A 14,776-nucleotide genomic window follows, 5' to 3' on the forward strand; every position below is an offset into this window, starting at 1 on the left:
TCCAAAGGTAAAATAACATCTGGTGTTTGTGATTGATGACCTCAAGGTTGGGCTGCATTTGTAAGATAAATATGATTAAGACTAATATGCGAGTCAGCTGTAATGTTAATCTGATTTACCATTGTGAAGTTTCTCTCAGTTGTTAAAAATCTGCAATATGGAATAATTCAAAGGAGTGTATCACAAAATGTTATGGATGAGAAAATTAGTTGTCAGCTGTGTCCTAAACAATTAGAGGAAATAAAAATAAATTACATTTTGCTTAATCACAAGTCATTTAGTATTTCTGTTGATAATGAAACTGAACTATTAAAAATTAGCATGAAAAAATGGCATTGTAATATTGAAGTGGAAAAATTCACCAACATTCAAAAAGTACGTATTTTTTGAGCACAAGTGATTTTTAAAAATGTGGTTTTGTGAAATTTTCATTAACATGTCCAGATTTATTTAGATGTTTGGCCTCCCTTCACATCATTTTTAGGATTTTAAAAAAGATTTACCACAAAGACTAGTGTGCTCTGTTCATTACTGTTTATTATTTAAGTAGAAAATTAGTAAAGATAAACAGATAAATCAGCAACACTTGAATTTGATGTGATTAATTATTCATTGTGTGAATATTAATTCCTGAGTATGAGGACCGATACACATATCCCTGTCTGTGTTTATGTTTTACAGCTGCTGTCTTTTTCTTTCTGCCCTTGAAGAGAATCTTATTCTGTTTCTTTGGCCCCGCCCCTTTCTGCTGATTGGTTGCTTTCTCTGCAGCTCAAAGGTGTCTTCCAATAGGGCATTTCCTTGGAGAGCATAGCCAATCCTGGACCAGGTGAGGACAGAACCTTGGTACCTAAATCCAACAAAAACAACAAATGATGTTTTAGTTGATTTCAGTTCAAATCTGTTTTATTAAAATTATACCTATCGTAACGTATATCTCAAGGCATTTCACAAGCATTGATGCCAACTTCTGTTGCTAGATTTAGCGACTACCCTAGCAACTTAAAAAAAAAGAAAAAAGGAAAGAAAAAAACTTACCAACAAATTTAGGTACTTTTATAAACTTTTAGCAACTTTTGAACTTTTTTATTGACTCAAATGCTAACAGACACATTTTCCCTCTAGATGAGACTGAATGATTTTCTCTGTCAAAATCAGAAAAACACATGGTCTGTCTGACTAGCTGTAAAAGTCAGTGTTTTCAACTTTGTCACTCTGTTGGTATATTTATTATATAAAAACTTTTTATGGTGTTACTGGAGACTTTTGGAGACTCTGATGTGAAAGCATGTATCATTCTTGGTCTAAAACAGATTGCTGCACTAAATATAAATCACTCCCTTTGCCATCAACACTTTTCTCTATTGTCTCTTTTTGGTAAAAATATTCATATTTTATATTCATGTTTTCTGTATTTTTGCTTCTGTAAACACTGCAGTTCCCCTATGGTGGAATTGGTAAAGTAATATTTTATCTTCATTCCTCATGAAACAGCTTGAAAAGATGAAACCATAATATGTTCTTTGCATGTGCAACAATACAATTTATGCACGTTTCAGGGATTTCAAGAAAAAAAAAAACCTAATATCTCTTGATAAATTAGTCATTAATGCAGGCAAAACAAAATGTATGGTTGTTGGGTCAAGATATTTTCTTAAGATGTCACCAACATTACACTTAACTGTAGGAGAAAACGTGATTCAAGTAGAAGAAACTAATTTATTGGGTGTAATCGTGGATGGCACACTGTCTTGGAATGGCCAAATAAATAATATATTGCAAAAAATGGGTCGGAGTATAGGAATAATTAGACACTGTAAGAAATTTATTCCCCAAAGGCTGACCAACTGATTAGTTCAATCATTGGTATTATCTCATATGGATTATGCCTCAGTTGCTTGGTCAAATGCTAATGGAAATAACTTACACTAATTGCAAGTCGCACAGAACAAAGAGGCACAAATTGTTTTGGTTTGCCCATACGGAACTAACAAAACCCCAATGCACAACAGTTTGGCATGGTTAACTGTAAAACCTAGATTGAAATATTTTTTATTATCATTTATATGTAACATTATAGCAACCAAAACTCCAGAAATTATTTCCAGAAAAACTATCATTTTTTGCAGATCAACACAATGGGCTCTATGCACAGCCCCACTACTTCCTGAACTTCAGGTGGGTCCTTTATTTCCTGTCTTTCATTATTGGACACACTGATTAATCCAGGTGGGCCTGCTACTTCTTGTTGTGACTACCGATTAATTGGGCACACCTGGATTAATCAGTGTGTTCAATAATGAAAGACAGAAATAAAGGACCCACCTGAAGTTCAGGAAGTAGTTGGGCTGTGCATAGAGCCCATTATTGTACAAGGCAAACCAGTGAAACACGGTGTGTTCTGCCTTTAGGCAGAATAAATCAGGTATAGCAGACTGTTTTTTATCGGGCCATGGTTGCATTGGAATGGATTGCCAGGGTTTCTGATGTTGGAAAATAATAGAAAATGTTTTCAAAAGAAATTAAAACTTTTCTTGTTTACACAATGGACATGATATAGAAAGAGTATTGATAATATTGAAAGATGTCTTATGACAGCTATTGTTTGGTGAATGAATATAAATGTATAGCACTTATTTTGTTTATTTATTTTAATTGCATTTAGTCGTTATATTATATGTCCCATTTGCGTGTGTGGGTGTGAATGGTGTAAGATTAATGTAAATAATTAAAATTGCAATGTAGAGGAAGAATAGCAACTGATGTTTCAGTTGCTAATGGGGCTCTTAATAAATGAAATGAAACACTGTTTTTTTTTTTTTTTTTAATTTGGCACAAATGTTCACAAGGACCAAATAACCTGGGGCCTCATGTATAAAGACTTGCATGAATATCATACTGAAACCTGGCGTACGCCCAAATCCAGAAAAGCCAGTATGCACAAAAAAATCCAGATGAACAAAACTGAGCGTACACCCGAATCCAAGTACATTTGCTTTGTACATCCCAGTCAGTGTGGAATTGACCGCATACATTGGGAGTACCAGACTCCTCCCTCTCCACTCCCATATTTAAATATGCAAACTGGTACAAACAGGGTCTGCAGGTGGGATTCCCCTCTCTGCATGATCACATGATGTCAAGGTGGATGCAAAGTGGAGGCCAAAACAGGCAGGAGAGAAGAGGATGAACTCAGCCCATTTGAGGAGAGAGTCACCGCTACTGTGAATGACACTGGTCTCACAGGGGTGACTCGGATCACCCCCAAGGTAAATATGTATTTTATATTTGTGTAACTCACACATTTGTTCATTCTGTGAGTCATACAATAGTCTGATCACAGCCAAACGAGACAAAGGTTCATGCATAATCATGCCAGTATATCAAAGAGGAAATCAAAGACTTTGAGTCATGTTTAATTACTCTATTTATTATTTCCCAAAAGGCAATGAGACAGAAGACAGTGAGACGCAGTCCCAGCCTCGTGTCACAGACCATGGGATTCCTCCAGTCCAACAACCAGCTACTGATGCCCATCCTCAGCCGTCTTCTCACCCTAGTCACAGGAGGACATCGTGAGGGCAGTTGGGGGCACCTGGACCGACTTATAAATGTTCCCACAGACAATTAATGTCTGTGGGAACATTAAATGGATTTATCAACAAGTGAATTATGTGCCCATGTCTCTTTATATGGTTGAAATCACATCCTGTTCGGATGGCAGGATTGGCATTGATGGGTCCAGGGTCAGGTTCTGGTGGGGGGATGTGCTGCTCTGGCAGTATAATTGCTTGCTAGTGTGTTAATTGTTCATCTGTGTATCTCTGATGTGCACATCACTCAGAGGAATGACCTTTTCCACATTATTAACAGTTACCAGTATCACCTCCAAGTGTCGCCGATGGTTCAGAAGCACTAGAAATGTGCGTACGCCAGCTATGAATTTGCTGTGGAGGGCGGCACATTTCCACGGTCATTTCACTCTTTGTACATCTGAACGTGAGCGTGGAAAAGGGTCTACGCCATGTTTTTGTGCGTACGCTACCTTTGTACATGAGGCCCCTGGTGAGAATTCAGTGGCCATAGGTCAAAGTACTCGTGACTCTTATTTCATGACTAGTAAAACCTAAAATGATATATATTGAATTCCATCTAGTGGTATTTTGGGAAATGGGTAGACTGAATTCATTTCTAGTCTGTACAGACAGTAAATGGACACACAGGTTCATACCCATACAACTGCATGTAGCTGTAGATTTCTCTGTAGTGAAGAGGATAATCCCACACCTGAAGATCTGTCACCTGACCATCAAAACCTAAGAAATACACCACAGGCTCACCAGACCACAAGTACTGAACCAACACAGACAAACACACATACAAGTACCATTAAAAACTCTGTAAGTCACTCATTTATCCTTATAATAATAATTATTGGATGGATTGAATGGATTAGACTTCTATAGCAGTTTTCAAGGCACCCAAAATGCTTTACATTATTGATCCATTATTCATGTGCTCTCACATTCTCCCAATTCGCGCCAAACGGCCCCTCTGACCACCACCAAACATTCATACACATTCATTCAGTGTGAGTGACACTGGAGGCAAGGTGGGTGAACACAAGGGCACATGACTGGGACAGAGCAGGATTCGAACCACCAACCCTTCAGTTATTGGATGACCCACTCTACCTCCTAAGCCTTTTGAAAGATCATGTATTACTGTTTACTTGTAATCCTAATATATATGCAATAGGCCCATCTAAAAATTGCAACTTATTCATTACTTTCAGTGTTTTTAAGCAATGAAACAATAAAAAAACATTATTCTCAGGACTAGAATGTCACAACCTTTTACTAATTTCAGAGAGCAAATAGTGCTCATGCTCAATCAACATATTAAATGTTAAAAATGACCACCATTTTCCTCAAAAATTATGTTTTTATCCTTTAAGTATAATGGTTTTAATTTTTACCTGATATCTTAAGAATATTCTGAAAAAAAAAACCCATCGTAAGTGTTCTCACCTGACCAGGTATCAGTTTCCTGATGCTCATGAATGAGCCACTGAACAGCTGAGCTACATTCTTCAGTGGATCCACGGTGACGCAGACGCTGGTCCACATGTTCGGCCACATATTCGACCAGAACCTCACGTTGGGTTTCAAGAAGATGGTGTTGTGACCCCAGGAGTCAAAGGACAGCCTGAACATACCAGAGATGCCCACGTCCACCTGCAGAGGAGACCTGGACGGACTAAGGGTGAAGAGGGGGAAGTTGTCTGACAGGTAAGAGTCTGTCAGGAAACGCAGACACACCGACACACCTGCAGGGGGCAGCACAGAGAAACACAGCACACCGGTTGAAGGTAAAAGTCACATGGATGGGTGACATCAGTGTTATACATGAAGGAACTGCCTTAAACAGTCAAATGGCCATAACACTACACAACTGGATGTTGCGACTGTAACGTCACCTGATAACTCTGAGTTTGGCACAAAAAGCAACAATGACAAAGTGAGACCAATGCAGTGGAATCTTCAAGTGTAACACTACTGATGACCACTTAATGGTTGTTTCAAACAGCCCTGTCTCTATAGAATGTATACAGGGTGCAATTTGCTGGGGGGGGGTATCAACCCCCCCTCTGGTTTTTACGTCCCTACTTCTGCTCAATGAATTTCATCCTCAAATCCGTCAATGAATAAAAACCAATTGAAATAACAAGCAGGTAGTGACTGAGTTTTCTTACACGTATAGCCTACATTGCTGGCACTAACTTTCACCCATGAACCTCCCCATGAACATAAATACGTTGTATACCTTACCTATCTCAGTGCCTCTCTCTCTCTTTGTCTCTCAAATGAGACTCAGTAAGCACGAGGTACGCACAACAGACCAGGGTTGAAAAAAAAACCCAAACATCTCCCTCTCTGTTTTTTTGACAAATTGCACCCTGAATGTATATAAGTAGTGGAGAGAGGAACTGTAATGTTAACCATTGGAGGTCACCAGAATCTAGAGCTGAAAAAATGATTTGATTACAATTTTCCTCAATCAAAGCTTTGTTTCCTTAATTTTGCTGCTGCTAAACATTGGTTCCACTGTTGTGTGCTTATTGTGTCGTACATGATGCCAGGATCAACATAAACAACATAGAGCTTAGCTCAGAAGCAATGGGGACAAAAAGGCAGAAAATGTCTATATGCTCACTTTTCTTCATTGGAACCATCACTTACTCCTTTAAACTTTTATGCTTTCACATAAACATTAAATATAAATATCTTTGGATCTATTTTTTTTAAGTTGTATGTTAGTTCCATCTTATGTTGATAGTGGGCCCCTTTACACAGCACAGAAATCGTTGGGGGACCATTGAGCAATCAAAAACTGGCCTGATGTCTCAACGAACTCCTAAGCCTTGAAAAAGCTGTTTCTGTGTAAATGTTTGGGAGATTCTTGTGCGCTCGTTGTGCCTTTGGCCCCCTGCTTTAAACTGTCTGGTCAGTCAGATCAGGCAGGGGGGGTCATCGAGATAGTCATACCCATTCCCTCATTGATCTCTCAACCATCTCTGCCTTCGGGGTGGAAAAATTTGGCGTTCATTGTAAGATTGCTGAGAGAACATTGGGAGATTGATGAGATCATTGAGGGCTCCTTGAGTGCACTTTGAGTGTCCATTGAGAGATTACTTCTCTTGGCGATTGTTGAGATATTGTTTTGGACCGAGTCAAAACTTTGAGGAGACCATGGTGACCATGGAGATCACTGGAAGGTCCCTGAGAAATCAGTGAGGATCTTGGTAATCGCTGGGGGCTCATTGAAAGATCATTGAGAGATCTGGCCATTTTTTCATTGCTCAATGGTCTCTCAATGATCGCCATCCCTATGTAAAGGGGGTTTTAGTTAGTAAGTTGGATCCAAATGTGTTGAAGACTGCAGTGCACATATTATTTGTAAATGCCATTTAACTTATTTGTTGTTGTTGTTTATATCTAATAATATTTTTATATATACACTTTTACACTGTTGTTATTGTTATTTCTATATAGATTTATAAAAAATATATCCTTTTAATTTGTAGTTTTTATGGTTATTTCAGCTGGTTCTGGAATACAGGAGATGTTGTTTGTCATTTATAGACATGCTTTTTCACATTTGTACTATTTTCTTTTTTTGCCTATTCTAATAATCATTTAATCTGATTGAATCAAGCAGAAAAAAAATCAAAAGATTAATCAGTTACAAAAATAAGCGATAGCTGCAGCTCTACCAGACTTTTTTGTTTGTTTTTTTAAGAAATATTGCTAAGATCAAACCTGCCTTGTTATTTAAAGGAGTCGTCTGTAGGATTGTGGCCAAAACTGGTACTGCAATCACATTCAAAATACTGTAGAGTGAGATATCCCCTTCCCTCCCCCCAGTCAAGGGGTTGCCAGATTCCTGCATGAGCGTCTACTACAAGGAGCTACCATGGGAAATGACAAGCCCCACACCGGTACTTATACTGGGCCAGTCTCTTCACCCAGGCCACTGTGTCTTCTCCCAGGACCGGGCCACGGTGTTTTCTCCTGGGGCCAGACCGCCGTGGCTCGACCCGGAAGAAGATACCGCGGCCCGGGCCCACAGTCTCACCACCCAGTAAGAGCCTCTGAGAACCGGGGGAGACCACAGGACAGCCGGCGTCGGTTTTCAAATTCTTCTCTGCTTTCAGTCGTCTCCATGTTTAAAAGCATCTCCTATACATATCCTTGTTTTGTTTCTCACTTTGTCACAACATATTTGGGAATAATAAGAGGCCTTTTAGGTTTAGTAATGTCAGAAATTTATGATCAGAAATGTTCCAGCTGCAGCTCAGTGGGAACTGGCAACCAAGCACCAAGGGCATTGGCAGGTAAATCCACCACTGAAATACAATAAAAGGCTGGCTGTCCACAGGAGGGGGTAACTCTACTGTACAGACACAGTTTACAAAATGCATCATTTTATTTAAGTATGTGCTATTTCATGTGACTGTTTTTCTTGTGTTTCACTCTGTTATTGTTATTGTTGTTTGCTGTTGTTTTTATTGCTACTGCAGCAGAAACAATTGCCCCTCATGGACAAATAAATGTGTTGAATTGAACTGAATCAGAGATACAGAGTGGAGACAAACCAGCTGAGAGTTTGATCTAATATTATGGCCAAATCTCCATGGAAGAGGATGTTGTATGTGACCTTTGTGGCTGAATAAAGCCAAAATAAACCTGGTAGACTTGTTGTGCTGCATACTAACATTCCCCAAAGTATCTGGTAAGACAGCAGCCTGCACACACCTGAAAACCACCGATGAGTCTGGAAGTGTTTTCCCAGACAGAGCTGAGAAGAGTTCCACTTCACTTTGTCCCTCAGTCTGCACTATAAAGACCATTCTGTAAATGTGGACCTCAGCATAATTACGCCAGATTAAATAAAGGTTGAATGATCGAACAGCTGGACAACTGAATGAATGGACGACTGGGTAATTATGCTACAGTGGTTGCAGATCAGTTACCTCTAGAGGAAGGTGTTGGTGTGGTCCAGGGATGGGTGGGGGGGGTGGTGGTGGTGGTGGTGGTGGTGTTGATGGTGGGGTGGGGTGTTGTAAAGTTTTTCCCCCAGGCAGAAGTGATGGAAGTCGACGATGGGGGGCTCACTGAGAAAGATGGAGGGAAGAAATGTATTCTCCCTCCATTTCTAGACAGAGTGAACATCTTCCTTGTCAGGTTCTCTCCAGGGTAGCCTGTAATCAAAAACACACCCATTATCATTACAGCTGTATTAGTCCCCACAGCCACGACAAAACACAAAATGGAAGTATAAAATACATGTGTACAGATCCATTCGAGCCAGACCATCCAGGCTCGCCCACAGCTTACACCCCCAAGCAGTTATGCTGCTGAATGAGGACCTCAACACACACACAAACACAGACACACTCCTCTAATCCGGTCTCAACAACACTTCCCATGTGTCAGTAGACTGCAACAAACATGGACTGGACTTACACTGTTGTATGAAGTTTGATGTACTTTAAATATGCGGGGATCGTGCTGTAAATATGGCGATGGGGTGGGGGTCACATTATGCACTTTATGGATAAGCTTTTGCACAGGCCGGGCACTGGGGTGTGATGCCAACTGTTGGGTGGTCCGACGACATCTTGTTGTCTTTTATGGCAGTGACAATAAATTGAAAGTGATACTGCTTGCAGCACACTTATCAGGAATGACATGACAGGAAAAAACTCTGGCACCGTGAGGAGAATTCTTGAGAAACCTCCAAATGCAACTTGGAACTATTGTTTTTTGCATCTGGAGCAACTGCAGCAAAGGATATGGTACAGTGCTTCATGGAACAGTAAAGGATGTCATCCAAGTGGTAAACTACATTAAACTGAGTGCAAACAACACCCAACATTTTAAAAAACTGTGCCAAGATCTTGGTAGTGAGCATATACAGGTGTTATACCAGGCCAAGGGGCTGTCTATTGGGTACTGGGTACTGTCTGGGTACTGTCTATTATGAACCACAAGTTGAAATGGCAGCTTTTCTTTCCCCTCTTGCAAGACTTGTTAAGCAACAGTCTGTGAACATTTTTGAGTAACTTGACAAACTCCCTTTCAAAAAAGATCCATGTGGGCAAGTCATGCTTCTAATAACTGACTTGACATGTTCCCCAGTACCTGTCACCAAGGATAACAACTGGACGTGGTAGGAAAAAATGGAATGAAGAAAATGATCACAGAGCATCTGAATAAACTTCTGGACCTGTGTAATGACAACTTTCCTGAGAAACAGAGGGACAATGACTGGATATGTGACCCCTTCAGAATCAACACTGAAAGCACAAATAAGGCCTAAAGGGTGCTTGAAACTCAGTTCAGGTCATATGTCCTTCTGATGCCCTGCCCTTTTTGCCTTGTAGAAAAAAGTGCCCTGTTTTTTTGTTTTTAATAAATAAATTCCTGTTCTGCATAGGGGTGAGAGAGAGAGAACGAGAGAGAGCATCACAAACAGTACTGTTACCGTCGTCTGTATTTGTTACATAAAATGTAGGTTATATGACTTTTAAATATTACCATCTGTAATTAAACTGGATTCATGTTAAGTATCCCTGCTGGAAAAGGAAGGAAAAGGAGCACCAGGAAGCAGCTAGGGGTAGGTTTTTGACAATAATTTGTTGACACAAAAGAAACAGCAATTGTTTATCACTCACAGCTACACAGGATACACAGCTGTGTTGTTAGCTATCTATGGCTACTTTGTTAATTTTACATTAAGCCACATCGCATGTTATCAAGGCTTGAAAAAATGTGATGCACACATACTGCCCTTTTCTGACTTTAAGCCCCTGCCCCTCTATAATCCTTTGCACGTTCCTGTTGCCAAGCAACAAAGACAGTCAGCTGGTGGAGCTGCCATGTGACCACCTGCTGAAAAGGACATTGAGGGAGGTAAGCCTCTCCCAGTTCTGGTGCAGCTCTGTGATGCGCGAGTAGCTGTAAAAACACTCCACCCATTCAGCTCTACCTGTTTCTTTGAATGTGGCTCCGCAGCTCTGGTGCAGCTGACAAAACAGAGGCAGACACTGAGCATGACCCTGGAGTAGCTTTGTCTTTTGTAAGGCCAGACTTTAAGACTGTTATCAGGAGCAAAAAACATCCCTAGTTTTCCTATTAATTCCTCCAAACTCAAGGCATTTGTCCTTCTGATAAAGAAATGGAAAGAAAAGGAAAATTACAAGTAATGAGTGAATTATTAAGAGAATATTTAGTCTATCTTCAGTTTACACAGTAATCTGAATGTCCATGCATTTCATACTTCTTTTTGTAACAGAAGCTTTTTTTTGTTTGTACATTTGGTGATTAAACATCTGCTTCTTTATCAGGAAAAAACTTTAACATGTAAAACTTCACGTCATAAGGCCAATGATCAAGGTACTTCCTCCCACACAATTTGTTGAATAACCAGTTTTATGATGTTCCTTTGGCCAACTGCCACAGCATTTTGGTGTATATGCTTCCCTTCACACCCACTGAATGAGGTTGAAGATGTAGGTCTGTAATATTTGTAGGTAGTCGTGACTTTATGTTGTCCTGTTTTTACTAGTACAGTGATGACTGTTCTGAACACTGATTTTTGTACTTACTTACATCTAGTATGAAATGGAAATTTGGTGGGGGTTTTGCATTAGTTTAAAATGACAATATGTAAATAAGGACGGAGATGCACAGCTACGATACATCGGCTACAGCCAAATAGGAACTTTCATGTCAGTTGCCTGCTGTCTGCTTCTGAAAGGATTTAATTGCCAACATACCTGGAGTCAGTAACTAAATTTGCATATTTCTTCCTCAGTGGAATGGGGCCCTGAACCTGAATGATGGTGATTTACTACTCTTAGCCCCTTAGCACGACAATAGACTTCTAACAGTAGTATGGTGATACAATTATAAGGGCCCTGTAATGTAAATGTAATATTATAATTTTCTATTTATTTTATATGATGCTGGTGAGGCACACAGGCTGACTTGTTCACACGGTGGCATTGGCAGAACACTGTTGGACATTTGCCTTTTTCTATGGGAGCTGGTGGGCTCCTTTTGTAATAGCCATTTGCTATTTCTTACTTTTCTTTTTCATTTGTGACACTTCTTTTTTAAGTCCAGCAGGTCTAAAATTCATAACATTCAAATGTGAGCTGAGGTGTAACGATTGCGAGATAGGTGTTAGAGATAAGATAATTATGTCGGCCATACTTGCATTATCATTGCTATTATTACTGTTGTCTATTTTTCTTAGTTACAAATGGCAAAGCAGACAGACAGTCAAATCTTAAACAGTGTGACAGTAAAGTTGAAATGTAGGCGGACTGAATAATCCAATGAAGCACAGTAGGATTTTGTGTTATTTGGCAAAACTTAAATCAGAAATAGCTGGGACAGGTTTTTTCACTCAGGATTTAACAGCAAAAGCAGGGGAGTAGCGATATTGGTACACAGAAAGACACCTTTTGTATTACAGGGCTCTAGTGTTGATTCTAAAGGAAGGTACGTTATTATAGATGGTTTACTTTACAATGAGCCTATAGTTATCATAAATTTATACAGTCCAAATATAAAGTCAGTCCCTTTTTTCAGTGATTTTAATACTATTTTTTCACAATATGCAGGTAAACCCATTATAATGGCAGCTGACTTTAATGCTGTTCCTGACCCTAAATTGGATAGAAGTAGTAAGCCCCTTCCATCTGACTGAAATGTTTCAGGCGCTCTTGTAAATTTATGCAAAAATGCCAGATTTTCTGATGTGTGGAGATTACTAAATCCAGAGGCTTTTAACTCTAATTTGCACAAAACATACTCAAGAATAGATGCTTTTTGTGCCACTCCAGAAGCACCCTCAAATGTCTGGGGCTCCAAAATTCATAACATGATATATAGTGACCACTACCCTATAACACTGGCCTTCTCACCATCCATCCATCATATTAAACCCTCCATGTGGAAATTAAATAATTCACTATTCTTGAATCATAAATTGAGGGAAATGATAAGTACTGAAACACAAAACTTTTTCAAAACAAACAGTGAATCAGTTAAGACCTTTGCATCAGTCTGAGATGCATTCAAAGCTATGTGTAGGGGGTGGATTCGCAGGTTCGCAACTAATCAGAAAAAAATGAGAGCCAAGAAATTAAACGATTATTCAAAAAAACTATCTACATTGGAAAAAGCCCATAAAGCAGATCCAAGGAATGATCAGTTATATACTGATATGATGAAAACTAAATTAGAAGTCGAAAACTTACTAAATAAAAAGACTGAGTTGGATTTGTATTACTAAAAATTGAAATATTTTGAGAATGGAGATAAGGCCGAAAGACTACTGGCATACAGACTTCAGAAAGCTAGGACTTCTCGCCTTATACCTGCAATTAAATCTGAAAAATGGTGAAATATTAAAGTCCTCTCAAGACATCAATTAAAGATTCAAAGAGTACTACAAAACACTATACTCTTCTCAAGTTAACCCATTAGACTTGGAGATGTCTTTCAGTAAATTAAAATTGCCTACTTTGCCCACTGAAGATACAGAACATCTTGAAAGGCCAATTTCTCAGGCAGAGATTTTAGCTGCCATCAACAGCATGGCCAGTGGTAAGGCCCCAGGTGACGATGAGTTTAGTATACATTTTTATAAAACCGTCTCATCTTTGTTAGTTGATAAACTACAAAGGGTTTTCAAGGAGGCCAGAGACAGTGGACACCTACCCGACTCAATGCACACATCCCTTATTACGGTCCTACTTAAATCCGATAAAGACCCCTTACAATGCGAAGGATATCCCCCCATTTCACTTCTTAACTCAGACATAAAAATATATGCAAAAATTTTGGAGAGAAGATTGGATGAAATTCTACCTAAACTCATTCATATTGACCAAATTGGTTTTGTAAGATCCAGAAAAATTGCAGAGAATATGAGAAAACTGTTTCACATAATCCATTATGCCAGCTTGAAAGATGAACCATCAACTGCGGTGTCCTTGGATGTCGCAAAAGCATTTGACTGCATTGAATGACCTTATCTTTTCAAAACATTGAACAAATTTGGGTTCAGTCCAAATTTCATAAATTATATTTCACAGATGTATTCAAATCCCAAAGCCAGAATAATCACAAACAGTTTACTGTCGAAATCATTTTAACTTAGACCAGGGACGCCACAAAGCTGTCCTTTGAGTCCTGTGCTTTTTGTTTGTCACTAGAACCTTTAGCCATCCTCATAAAAGAAAATCAGGGTATCAGAAGAATTGTGGCCCCTGTAACCAAGATGAAAATAAGTCTTTTGGCCCATGATATCCTGTTAACATTGTCAGACCCCCCTACATCCCTTAGACATGTTTTAGACACTGTTAAGGAATTCAAACCTATTTCAAGGTATAAGATTAATTTGGATAAATCATAGGCGTTACCTTTAAATGCTCATTGCCATAAACTGCACATCACTGACTTGCCTTTTAAGTGGGCACCCGATGGAGTAACTTTGAAGTCCAACATATATGATACTGCCTCATTTAATTTGAAAAAACTTAAGAACAATATCAAATACAACATTGATTGGTGGAAATCCTTCCCTCTAGCTATCAGAATAGATACTTTAAAGATGAATATCCTACCTAGAATTCATATGGAACAACAAACATCCCAGAGTTAGCCATAATAACGTATATGTAGAAAGGGAAAAGGGGGGCCTTGGCCTTCCAAATGTGTACAAGTATTATATTGCTTTTAACTCTAGATATCCCCTGAAATGGGGTTATGGCTTTAAATCAAGAGACACAAGATGGGAAAGCATAAAACAAGAAGTATTAGATAAGTTAAAGGATAAGGTCTCATTGCAAGGGCTGTGGTATGGTCCAATATGTAAGAATATTGATTCAGTGCTCTTGCTCTGTGGTAAAAATTTTCCAGAACCTGATAAATTTTAAAGTTAGCAACTCTCCCAGTGTTCCACTATGGAACAATTACAGGTTTATGTTGAATAGCAGGCCACTCAGAAATGAGGACTGGGATTCCAAAGGTATCAAAACTTTAGCTTGTCCGGTCCTGTTTCCTCCAACTCAGAAATATTGCCAAAATCAGACACATCCTCTCCCCTTCTGACCGCGAGCTCCTAATCCACACCTTCATTTTCTCCCATCTAGACTATTGCAATTCACTCTTCACCTGCCTCAGCCAGTCCTCCC

The 14,776-nt window shown here is 39.2% G+C and overlaps 1 protein-coding gene across 2 annotated transcripts in view; it reads right to left on the reverse strand.

Annotated features, from left to right (window-relative positions):
• Positions 1-505: 505 nt before the first annotated feature.
• The window catches only part of LOC115420122 (uncharacterized), a 40,697-nt gene continuing 26,426 nt past the window's right edge, over positions 506-14,776 (reverse strand). The window contains exons 2-5 of one of the 2 annotated variants that reach the window (XM_030135361.1): positions 8,537-8,764; positions 5,031-5,329; positions 4,232-4,353; positions 506-850 (exon numbers count right to left, since the gene is read on the reverse strand). In XM_030135361.1, coding sequence (XP_029991221.1) covers positions 676-850; positions 4,232-4,353; positions 5,031-5,329; positions 8,537-8,764 — 824 coding nt within the window. In that variant the 3' untranslated portion in view covers positions 506-675. The remainder of the gene's footprint in view (positions 851-4,231; positions 4,354-5,030; positions 5,330-8,536; positions 8,765-14,776) is intronic. The other variant, XM_030135363.1, reaches the window with a different exon arrangement.

This window comes from Sphaeramia orbicularis, chromosome 5, assembly GCF_902148855.1.
Source record: "Sphaeramia orbicularis chromosome 5, fSphaOr1.1, whole genome shotgun sequence".
Taxonomy (NCBI): Eukaryota; Metazoa; Chordata; class Actinopteri; order Kurtiformes; family Apogonidae; genus Sphaeramia; species Sphaeramia orbicularis.